At 26.7% G+C, this 13088-nt stretch overlaps 1 protein-coding gene across 1 annotated transcript; it reads right to left on the reverse strand.

Annotated features, from left to right (window-relative positions):
- Positions 1–2470: 2470 nt before the first annotated feature.
- Positions 2471–3630, reverse strand: LOC102601753 (probable NAD(P)H dehydrogenase subunit CRR3, chloroplastic). The gene is made up of 3 exons (XM_006338122.2): positions 3376–3630; positions 2713–2852; positions 2471–2634 (listed from the first exon to the last, which is right to left on the reverse strand). Exons 1-3 carry the CDS (start codon positions 3561–3563, stop codon positions 2522–2524), a joined length of 441 nt encoding a protein of 146 aa, XP_006338184.1. The 5' UTR covers positions 3564–3630; the 3' UTR covers positions 2471–2521.
- Between the last annotated feature and the right edge of the window lie 9458 nt (positions 3631–13088).

The raw sequence follows: 13088 nt of genomic DNA on the forward strand, positions 1-13088 counted from the left end.
ATCCTTTTCATAAACCATGCATATCTTTCATGAAAACATCAATCATAGTTTCATAACTTCTTTATAAATTCATACCCTTCTAGGGTTCATAGTCAATATCATTTATCATGCATGGGTTCATATGAAATTGATTGTAAAGCATGTAATTATGTCAAAACTATCATGATATGATCAAAAACAAATAATTGAATCCATGCAAACAAAATCCATGAGGAATTGAATGAACATCTAGCCAAATTAGAGAAATTAAATTGGAGAATAAGAGGAATCTTTGGGACTCAATGGGTGAATGAAACCCATTGATGAACTCTCTACATAGCTTGATCTTATAGACTAAAACAATGGTGAAAAAAGGATGATTGAATTGGAAACCCTAGCTCCTTCTTCCTTGCTCTTGAGAGAGAAAAGCTTGAGAGGATTTTGGGGATTTTGGGGGAATGAAATGGAATCGGTAGATTTAGGAGTAAATTCAGTTAAAGGGTCTCTTTTTATAGGTTAAAACGATGTGGTACATGTATTAGGTGCTTAGGAAAAGACCCAAATACCCTTATGAATTAACTGCCGGACCGAACTACAGGTTCAACCTACAGTCTGTAGAAAGTTCTCCGGACCGTATTGGTAAACCGGAGACTAAGTATTGGAACCTTAAAATTCATCCAACTTTGACGAGGCCTTTCTACGGTCCGTAAAACATCCTATGGTCTGTAGACCCAAACCATAGAACTCAACTTTACCCCCAAAATTTCCACTAAGCTTGAAGTTCTTCTATGAAACCCATCAATGGTTTGTAGAACATCCCACGACCTGTCTTGGTCAATGGTAGATTAAGTTAGTGGGACTTGAAATTTCCCATAACTTGACCCACTTCCTACGGATGCACTCTACTAGATTAAGTTACTGAGCCTTGAAATTTCCCATAACTTGAAAGCATATTGATGTTCTTCGTTCAAGAAACTAGATAGAGAAAAACCTAAGAACTTGTTCTAAACTGAGTGACAAACTAAAACTAACTAAAATTGTCGACTCTTTATAAAAACTACCTAACATGTCTATTTGTAATGGTCCATGAAGTTGAAATCTTAAAAATATCAAATTTACACACAACTTTAGGTAAAACATGCATAACCCATAACTTTTTTGCCCCAAACTTCAATTGTTGAGAGGTTATGTTGTTGGAAACTTGACTTAGAGATCTTTAAGCCGATAGGTAGTAGGACCTCTAAATCCTTATATATTGAGAGATATACTCGTTTCAAGTTATACATATACCAAATTATTGAGATGTATTGTTGTAATGAAATCTTCAACTTGAATTTTTATTTCAAGACTTCCTTTGGCTTCTAACTTTGGTCCAATACTTCGAACACCTTCATACATCACTCCTTTGATACAACCAACCATTTACATCCTCACTCTCCCAATATCTCAGCGACAGGTGATGTATAACGATAAGGTTAAACTCGTAAGTATTTGGCGTCCTAATTTAAACACTCTGAACGTGAGAGGTGTTACAAATTTGGTGGGTTTAATACCCAACTCTTTGTATCTTGAGATATACTTGTTCAAAGTTAAACCTTTTATACAGCTCATTAAGATGAATTGTTCGTATAGTCTCTTATAAGTTAACTTGTACCAAAACTTTTGTAACTCCTTAAACCTTGGCTTAACAATTCATTGTAATTTGTGAATATCATACAAAATAGTGCAAACGGATCGAATATGTGTGTAGAATCACAATTCTCAACGCATTCTCTTCAAAACTCTATTAGAATTGATAATTTTACTAGAGGTACAAGTTTAATATATGTTACATATTACAATTCTGCTTCTCCTTTTTTTTTTCCAGTATTAGATGCTAGTAGTTGAGTTTTTGAATTTATTATTCAGTTGGTAAGCAGTTTATGATAATATATTTGCAAAAAAAAATCTGTCCACTTTTAATTGTGATGGTTTCCTCTTTTAGAGTCAAACTATAAGAACTTTGACTAACATTTTTAAGATATATTTTTTCATTATATTGATATACAAAAAATTGCAATTTATAGTACTTTATTCATATAGTTTTTGAATATCTATTTTTTCCGTTTAAAATATGAATTAATGTGATCTAATTTAATTTTGAAAATTAGTCAAATTGACTTTCAAAAAGTGCAACATGCAGTTTTTAAAATGAGAAAATAAATAAATAAAATAATATAAACCGTATTTACAAAAAAATACAAATAAAACACAATTTATGTATATTATTATATTTTTTCTAAAAAATAAAACAAAAAACAACTAAGCTACGCACTTCTTTTGTTCAAGTAGTGTCACTTATAATATATAGAGACCCTCTAAGTTTGCTTTCGTTTCTTAACCGTATGTACCTATTTAGCAATTTTTTCAGACAAAACAATGTCATGCGTGACACCCCTCCCCCGTTCCTAATTCCACCCCTAGCAACATGCAAAATAAAAATGTACCGAGGGAGTATGAAAGAAAGTAATGTAAGTTGAATATGTAAGGGGATATATATTGTTTACAAAAGCAAGTCATCAAGAAATGGTAGGTTGAGGATCCCAGAAGCAAGAAGAAATGCAATAATCCACATTGGTAGAATCCATTGAAAGACAGCAACTAAAATCTGTTTTCCTGTGACAAAATATTTATTAAAATATATTAGTATATACTACAAGGAAGTAAATAAAAGAAAAGTAATTGAATAATTACCAGTAGAGGCAGATGTGTTTTCAGTTTTATGAATAAGCCATTCACCAGTTTGTCTTAGCTTCTTCTCAACATCCCCTTCATTCTCCCCAACAGAATTGGACAAAATTGAATCAAACAATGTTTTATTCTCCTTTGCACTCCTTAATAAATTAAACCAAAAAAGAAAAAGTTGAGATGGTAATATCAGATAGAAGTGGCAAAATCAAACTCAACCTGTACAACCCGATCCAATCCATTTAGGTTTGAGTTGATTATTGATCTGTCCATTTATTAGCTCAACGTATCTCAACCTAACACATTTCAACCCATTAAAAATTGGATTGATATGTAATCCAAATTGATTTTTGATAAAATCTTGTCAAAATATTTTTTAATTTTCTTTTTTGATTTTATATGTTATATGTAGTTAATAATGAATTTTTTTTATTAGATACTAAAAACTTATAAAATAACAAATAAAACTATTAAAACCTAGGAAAAATTGAGTGAATTGGGTTATGACCCATTATTAACTTGTCACCTAATCTGTTTTAACCCAATCCATTTTGGCCACAATAGATTTGGGTTGGGTTGAGTCTTAACTCGTTTATTGTCTTAATTCATTTTGACCTGTCCAAATTTTACTCAACCCGCCCAATTGCCAGTAAAAGAAGGGATACGTACCTGCTGGTATCTCTATCTTTAAAAATGCCAGCACCAATGGCTCTTTCAATCTCTGCAACTGACAGTTTCCTTTCAACTCTTGTTTGGCTTTTGAGAAATGGAGGTTTTAACTTAGGGTCAGTAGGTGGTAGAGATGAAGATGCAAAAATTGTGGACATGGACATACACATACACTTTACTCCAACCATTTTAGATTATGGTTAACCTTATCTTCTTACAGATATAACTTTCTTTTTGGGATGACACACCTTTTGTTTTTTCAAATAACTTATATATCATCGTATATTATTAAAAACTAGGAAAATTATATATCATCATATTTAAAGTGAACTTTTTATAATTAAGTAGAAATAAAAAGACAAATTTTATTTTGATTAGAGTCCAGATTTGTGTTTCCTCTTAAATAAAATAATTAAGGAAAAAAATAAATCTTCACATTAAGTTGACATCAGAGAAAACAATCAATTTTTTTTTGAAAAAATAAATATTGACATTATAATGTTATGACTTTTTTAAAAGTCAAAAATCGAATTACTAGATTTATAGTTTTAATACAATATCATGTCTACTTCCTATTAAAGTTAATTCAAACACTATATCATTCATTTATTAAAGTAATAAATTATTATTAAAAATTAGTCGAAGAACTAATAAATAGGCAATCTATAAGTGTTCACGAATTTTAATCAATTTCATGCGGATAAAGAAATCGTGAATACCTTAATTATGATAATTTATTGAAAATTCTACTTCTAATCATTTCAAATTGTTATATTTCATTTTTTTTTAAAAAAAACTAAAATTCGTAACCTAATGTAATCTAAAAAGAGAAAATAGATCTTATTTTCCATTTCAAAAATAAAATAAAATGAATTCATCTAATTAATCATTTTCTTTAAATTGGACGCAATTCAAAATTTTATTTATTTTATAGAAGTACAAAAAAATACTCAAAAATTAAGGAATAAAGAAAAAGGAAAAAGGGTAAAAAAAAATAGAGGAGAAAGAAGAAGCAAGTTACTTCTTCCAAAAGGTAACAATCAACCTAACAAATATTAATTTTTGTAAAGATAGTTTAGATTAAATCTAGGGGTGTGGAGGTTTGCATTGATGTTAACTAGGCATACAATTGCTTGCTCAATAAAGCCTAAGAACCATAGATAAGTTGGGTAATTATTAGTAACACTAATCTTCTTTCGATCTCATAGCATTAGTTCATAGAATATCCTTTATGTCTCATCTATGTAATTCACAAATCAACCCATTTCCTTGATTTTGCAACTAGAATCAATTAAGTTTCACACATTGAGTTAATTATCCATTCCTATTGGTCTCTTTCAAGCACCAATTTGAGATCTAGAGTAGGATTAATTTGGCCACCTTAAATTAAGTTCATGCTAAACAATTCAAATTCATGATTGAAAAAAAATAAAATAGAGCAAGGGAAAAGACCCACTAATTTAAATCAACACCCAACCCCATAATTTACACCCCTAGAACTTGGGATTTTAGCTACACATCATAAAAGACAAAGAAATTATACCTATGAAGTTAGCAGCTATCACTGTATTGAAATTGAACAATAATCTTAAGCACTCACTTCGTTTTCAACCCTTAAATGTCGATTATAAGGTTAACCAAAACCTCAAAACTAAGAACAAAACTGAATATTCTCTATTTCAGTGTCTAATGAGTAAAAATTGATCAAAAATCCACTTTCTCTCTCTTCCAATTTATTTATACTTTCTCCAAAATTTATTTCAGTTCACCCTTCACTGGCTTAAGGCTTTAGGTGTTTGAACTTCAATGGGCGGACTTGATGGAATACGCCTTTTATGATCGGCGAGTAGCCGAATTTCACCTTGTTCACCTAATTTAACCTTCATTTTCACTCAGCAATCTGTCACTTTCGGCGATGAGTTTGGGTTCGCCTTTATTAATTCGGTGAATCACCGATGTGACCTCTCTTCGCTAATCTTCCTTGATATTGGACATCAAATACTGTCATTTTCGGTGATATTCAGCCCATTGGGTGATTCACTCTTTTGTTTAGGCGGTCATCAGTTTGGAGATTTCTACTCTTTTCAGTGTTTTGGCCTCTTTTCTCATTCATTCATTCATCGTTGCATTGTCCTTTAGCCTCCATAGCTGCAAATCATCAAGATATCATCAAAATAGGACACAATTAGACATTGAGTACTCTAATTGTTGAACTAAAAAACCTCAAATGAGTGCAAATCTACCACTCATAACCCAAAAAGTCATAAATGACTTGGACTCGCTATAGAAAAACTCTAAAAGCATAAAAGAAAGTAATAAAGAGGAAATGACGTGGAGGGTAATTACATAAGATATGTTCCAATTTATATTTTCACTATGTTTTGGCTCTGCCTGTGTGTTGAATTTATGCTTCAAAAGTTACATCATTCATGTGAATCCAATATTGTTATATTTGTTAGTGAGTAATAAGTATTCATTCATCCTTAATTAGAGATTTTAGATTCGGACTCTGCTACAAAATTAACTTTTCAATCAAGTAGTATTTTGTATTTCATTGTTTTTTTTTTTTAAAAAAGTTTTTAATTTCCTAAGACCAATTCTTATAAATGATCGAAGAAAAAACAAAGATAAAAAAAATGGCCACAGGCCCAATCTAACACACCAAAAAGCCCTTAGGTTTTCTAAAACTAGCCTATATATATCAAGTGTAAGGGAGTACTCAATACTGTTTCTCCTAATCCGCCTCCTCGGCAACAAGATGTTGGTGCGTGGTCGGAGGAACTCACAATAGTTCTGGCTCCTCTTCTGGGTAATTTCCAAGCTCGATCCCTTGTTTAGATGGTTGATGATATGTCTATCATCTTTAATGTTACCTGATATATCTCTTTTTTTCTTCTGTCTTCCCTTTTTTCCTTTGATGACCTGATTCACGATGTCTTTTTGTAGGTTGTCGAGGTTTATCCCTAAGGGACTGAAGAACAAGGTCTGGCGTGCGTAGCTCTTGAATCTTTGGTAATCTACAAATCTTATTAAATTTTCATTTTTATTGGAACTCTACTAAAAAATTTTAAAAAGAGAAAAATAAGTTTGCTTTATATTATGAACTTGATTAAATCCATTATGTTATTCTTACATTTTATATTTAATAATATGAAATGTCGATCTATATAATTTTCAATATCATCATTATACATTGAACTTAAAAAGGAGACGAATCAAGTCTATTGTTAAATTGATTTTAAAGCATGTCAATCAAATTTATTGGCATACTTTTTTTTATCCCGCTTGAATGATTGTTATGGATGAACATATAGAAACAAAGTACTTTGATTGGGTCACGATATTAATATAAAAAATCCTTATAAAATCAAGGATAATCTCTTGTGAATATTTTATAAGAGAAAAAAGAAAGTCAAACATGTAATTGGAGTAGAGTTAATATCTCAAAAGGTCATTCAACTTTGAGAATTTATCTAGCAAAGTCATTGAACTTTGTTTTGTATCAATAAAATCACTAAACTTAGACATTTCTATCAATAAAATCACTCAATCAAATTTATTATTAAATAAAATATTGACATAGCAAAATAAATTACTTGTATATTTTTATATCAGGTAAACACGGACCCACAAATAGATAAGATTAAAGAAAACTTATTAAAAAAATTCGGACAGACTTAATCACGAAAACAAATATTTTTTTTTATGATATTGTTGTATAGTTTATGTCTTGATTTAATAAATAAATGAAAAAAATTCTTAGTGAAACATATTTTGGTATTACTGTAATACCATAATATTTAGTTTGCCTCCTTAATAAAAAAATGAGTACAAGTACTTCAGCAAAACAACAAATTAAATCCAAAACAGGAAGAAAAACAATAAACAAATTTCAAAATAGAACAGGTTAGTATTATTACTAATTAAGTTCTTCAACGTGTAATTTATTTAGATGTTTCTTGCTATATATAATATGTAAAGATCTACTTTTCCTTCGTAATTCCACTGTTTGCTAACGTTAGATTTGTTTGAGCTTGAATAAATTAATTTTCAAAATTGTTGATAAATAAGTTTTGAAATTTGAAATCGTTTTCGGACATACATTTTAGTTGTTTTTCTTAAAAATAAATAAATTGTGAGAGGAAGTGAAAAGTTCTTAATGACATTTGTTTAATTTTATTTATTTGTGGGATTCATATTTACATGATATAAAAATAATAATTTATTTTGCTATGCCAATACTTTTTTTAGTGATAAATTTGATTGAGTGATTTTATTGATAGAAATGTCTAAGTTTAGTGATTTTAATGATACAAAAGAAAGTTCAATGACTTTAATAGATAAATTCTGAAAGTTGAGTGATCTTTTGAGATATTAACTCAATTGGAGTAGTCTAATCACATTTTAAATATTTGCTTAAAGATTCACTCAATCATTTTTTTTAGAAAATCTAGCATTAAACATTTCACAACACACAAACACACACACTCACAACCAAAATTTAAAAGACGAAATTGCCCAGAGAAAATTATTAAATATTTTTCCCTTTTAAAAACTAAATCATATAATAATAATAATAATAATAATAATAATAATAATAATAATGATGATGATGATATATAATGTAAGCATAATCATATATATATATATATATATAACTAAAAGTGGGAAGATCTTAACCTCAAAGTTGGATTACTATTTTACCCCTACAATATATATATTATATTTAATTTTTAATTAATTATATAAAAATTTAAAATTTAATTAGATTTTTTTTATAAAATTTTAATTTATTGTAGGGGTAAAATAGTAATCCAACTTTGAGGTTAAGATCTTCCCACTTTTAGTTATATATATATATATATATATGATTATGCTTACATTATATATCATCATCATCATTATTATTATTATTATTATTATTATTATTATTATTATTATTATTATTATTATTATTATTATTATTATTATTATTATTATTATTATTATTATTATTATTATTATTATTATTATTATTATTATTATTATTATTATTATTATTATTATTATTATTATTATTATTATTATTATTATTATTATTATTATTATTATTATTATTATTATTATTATTATTATTATTATTATTATTATTATTATTATTATTATTATTATTATTATTATTATTATTATTATTATTATTATTATTATTATTATTATTATTATTATTATTATTATTATTATTATTATTATTATTATTATTATTATTATTATTATTATTATTATTATTATTATTATTATTATTATTATTATTATTATTATTATTATAAATAATATATTAATATTTCAAATAATACTATATCCTTCTATTTAATTTTCTAAAGTATTTAAAGCTAGGGAGAAAGTTTTAATTTATGTAGTCAATGTCTTTCAATTACGTAAGGCAAATGATCAGATTTTTTAAAGTCTTTCTATTACTCCTATTAATTCATGCATCACTTAATTACTGAAGTTGAAAGGTCTTTTCAGCTTTAAATTTTGAACACACTACTTAACTTACAATGAATATGATAAATGAAAAGATCACTCTTTTGAACTTTCATATGTCACTTCAACCTTTCTAATAAACTTGAATTTTTTTCATCTTCCACATATTATTGAAATGTATAGATATTTAAGACATGTAGAAAGAAAATAACAACACAAATCAAGAGCACTCAAAAGTACAAGAATTCATATTCCAACCCTTTTTTCTTGGAATGAAAATTTTCTTGGTCTTCTCTATTGCATGAAACTATATGATGGCACAGAAAGGTTCTAATACATTTGAAAGTGTTATTTTGACATTTAGATGGAGGTACAATAAATCTATTGAAAGAGTAAGTCACAATTTAGCTATCAATTTTTTCCTTGTCAATTTTCGTTTTGGTTTTGTTATTTATATAATTCTTCCTTCTATATTTAATGATTTGACTGTTATATTTAGATAATATATTGGTATATTAATAGAAAAAAAGTAATGTGGACTACAATTTTGGGATATGTTGTTCATAACGTTTTTTATATTTCTTTGATTGTTTGTCATGGTATAAAATTAATTTTTATTGTGTATGTTCCTTTGGGCTTTGATACAATCCTAATGCATAATTTTTCTCTCTGATATGGTGTCCTCTCTTCAATCTTTTTGTGCTATATTACATTGTGCCATAAGTTTCCTTAAGTTTTCATTGTATTTGTCCCTTTTTTTTTCCTACCAAGGTTGTTTTTGGTTGAAGGATAAAAATATTTAAATAATAGAGTATAAAGTTGGATTATCATTTTATCCCTATGTTAAATCAAAATATTATAAAACATTTACTTAATTAAATATTAAATAGTAATCATTCTATATGCTACACTAAATATTAAAAATCTGAAAATGTTAAGTCAAAAGTTGAAGGACAAAATATTCATAAAAAAATATTAGGCGCATTTCTACCCTTTTAAAGACTAAATTAGTTCCATTTTTTTTAAATCTTTTTCTTTTTACTAAAAAGTAAATTATTTTATTATGAGACCATTGCGTTAAATCAATATATAAAGACCATAATGCCCACTAAAGATTCATGAATGATTATTTTAATCTGCAAGTGTAAATTATTCCTTCATTTTATTAAAGGAATGCTGATCGAAAAGATGGAGGATCTTGCAATGTTTCATCGATAATAATTTAGACAAATTACTTGGTGCAGCTTTAATTGCTACTATTATTTTGAATAATAATTGCAGTCATTGTATTCTTTCATTTCATTGTGATAACTGATAAGGAATAATATATTCATCTGCATAACTTATACTATCTAATTACGTACTCTATTTTTATCCATATAAATTCATCTTTATTTGTTTCATGAGGACCCTAACTAAGGTTATTCTTTTCATCCTATAGTTTAAGTAATGTACCGCTTATATCATTATTGTTCTATTTGATTCATACTTTAACTAAATGAAGAAGACTCTTGAATTATAATTGCTAATGGGAGAGGTGTCAATAAAAACTCGAAAAAATATATAGTGATTCTGTATTTCTTTTTCTATATACATATTGTTATGATTAAAGTCTTAAAAAGGATGTGTATGTTGTTGCATGTTTTTTTCTTTGTTTATTTTTTATGAGTTATCTCTCTATTAAACTTTTTTAATTTGATTTTCTATAAATTTCTGATGATTCTAAGTGTATTTTTATTTAGGCTAAAATTAATCGTTTATGACTATAATGCAAATTGGCTAATTACTATCTAAAGTTCTAAATTTACAGTTTGTTGCTTAAAATAAATTTTAAACACTAAAATAAGATCCCTCATTTGATGTTCTTGTCACAATTTTAAAATTTTATTTGTAGTTGTTGCATTTTATTATTCGTTACATGCATGTACACGTAGAATTCTAATTGTTCTAACGAATATATAAAAATTAGCATGGGACACACGTGTAACACACGTGTCCTGAAACTAATACTTATTTTATAAGAAGAAAACTTCAAGTTAAAAGTTAAATTATAAAAATAACCTTTATTATTTGTTAGTGTTTAATTTCTTTTTGCTCTGTTATAAAATTACTTATTATTTAGAAGTAAAATAACTCTCAATTAAAAGTTAACATTTAGTATTTGTTAGTGTTTAATTTCTTTTTGTTCTGTTATAAAATTCTGAAGAACATATTCATTATTTTGAAGGACGTTCCAAAAGTTTTGATAAATGACATACATTGCAAATAAATAGTAGAAGATAGTACCCTTAATTATATAACTAGTCAATCTCAGTACATGCTTATAATTTATAACACTCAATACAACACCATATGTCTAATTATCAAAAATATTATTAGTAATAAATAATATGTTTTAACATAGTTGAATTCAAAGTTTTAAACTATCAAACAAAGTTTAGGCATTTGACGAAAAATTTATAAATTTGAAAATAAAATTTACTATATTTCTAATGTCACGTCTATATCAAGAAATAATTATCTTTTTAAAGTTTCAATTGTATAATACATATAGTGGTTATTTTCTAGTAATTATAGGATTTTGGTTGAAAACTAGAATTAATTAGAAGTTTAGGTATTGAAATAAGAACTTGATAAAAAGAATATTTAATGCATTAATAAATCACTATACAAGAATATTATAATTTTTTTTATAAAAAAGACTTGAAAATGATATTTAATTATATAAATCTATGATTTTTCAATTATTATAAATAAAATGTTTCATTTGTTTTAGATTTTTGTTTAGGTTATTCAAATAAGTAAGCAAAACTTGAAGTTACCTTTATAAACGAAGTTGAGTGAACAAATTAATTTATGTTTGATCACTAATTAAGTTGTTCATATACCTACCTCGTTTATTCTATATCTTTTATGGTTCATGTACATTTGTTTTCTAAATAATTTTTTTTTTGTCCCTCATACGAAATATTTTAATGAATTAATTCTTAAAAGGATAATATTAGTTTTGCGTCTAAAAAAGTTAAAAGTTCATGTATTAAAAATATTTATGATTCCTTATTAAGTTTTGGCTTAGCCAATTATTGTATTGAAGCTCCCTGTTGGTTACATTTGTGTTGTTTAGCTTATGAAGCTAACACAGTAGCAATTGGTGCATTTATCTTTTTCCTCTTGTTTTTCTTTTAAATCTTTTTCGTTCATAATGTTTGTAGATGTTTACCTATTAACATGCTTCTATTAATACTAGATAATTTAAGGTCCGTGATGCGGGCCCAATATAATTTCACATATTTTGTTGAAAAAATTACATAAATTCACAACTTAAGATATTATAATCCTCTCTCGGATACATCCCTATTTCCTCTCGGATACATCTATTCCTTCTCAGATACATACTTATCCCCTCTCAAATACATTCCTCCCCCAAAGTAATGCCATTTGCAATGTATTAGATAACCAATAAATGTATTCGAGAGCAATGCACAATTCGAAATTTTTGTAATTGAGGAAACTTCCCGGATATGATGTAATTAGTCTCCAAAGATATGAAATTTCTGTACTTTATACTATCTTTTTCTTTAGTAAACAACTTCAATATATTACTTTATAATCTATTTCAAATGGTCATATGACATAAATGTGTCGTTTACAACGTAAATTGAGAAAGTTGAATTCTAAAAAATTCTATGCAGCAAGGAAATAGAGAATTGCGTTAGATTATGAGTTAAAACATTTCGTGTTCGAAGAATATATAAAATGTTGATATATTTGAAAAAAGTTCACCGATCTCCACATATATTCGCAAGTGGTATCTATTTTCCACAATGTTATTATCTTCGTTTTGTAATATTTTCATCATAAGCTTTGCATCTGATAAAATACTAATCATTGATCAATCAATTCGTAAAGATCGATTTAAAGTCTTTCAAATCTCTATTGCTTCAACTTAAGTATATTGTGTTTGTAATTGACTTTGTCGATGAATTTTGTGATACATTTTATTATTGTCTTTGATAAATAGAAATACTTAAAAAATTGATTTCTAACTTCACAACAATAAAAACAATCAAGAAACCAACTTTATTTCTATATACAATAACAATTATCGTAATGCTATATTCTAAATATTGAAAGTATTTATTAAAAAAATAGTTTTTAACTCCACAGCAATAAAAACAGTCATGAAAGAAACTTTATTTCTATATACAATAACAATTATCGTAATGTTATATTCTAAATTACATTAATTA

This window comes from Solanum tuberosum, unplaced genomic scaffold, assembly GCF_000226075.1.
Source record: "Solanum tuberosum cultivar DM 1-3 516 R44 unplaced genomic scaffold, SolTub_3.0 scf00003, whole genome shotgun sequence".
NCBI lineage: Eukaryota > Viridiplantae > Streptophyta > Magnoliopsida > Solanales > Solanaceae > Solanum > Solanum tuberosum.

Coding starts and splice junctions, on each gene's coding strand:
- LOC102601753 (XM_006338122.2), bottom strand. CDS start 3,563: ATGGTTGGAGTAAAGTGTATGTGTATGTCCATGTCCACAATTTTTGCA. Junction 2,853..3,375: donor AAAGATAGAGATACCAGCAG/GTACGTATCCCT, acceptor TAATTTATTAAG/GAGTGCAAAGGAGAATAAAA. Junction 2,635..2,712: donor AAACACATCTGCCTCTACTG/GTAATTATTCAA, acceptor ATTTTGTCACAG/GAAAACAGATTTTAGTTGCT.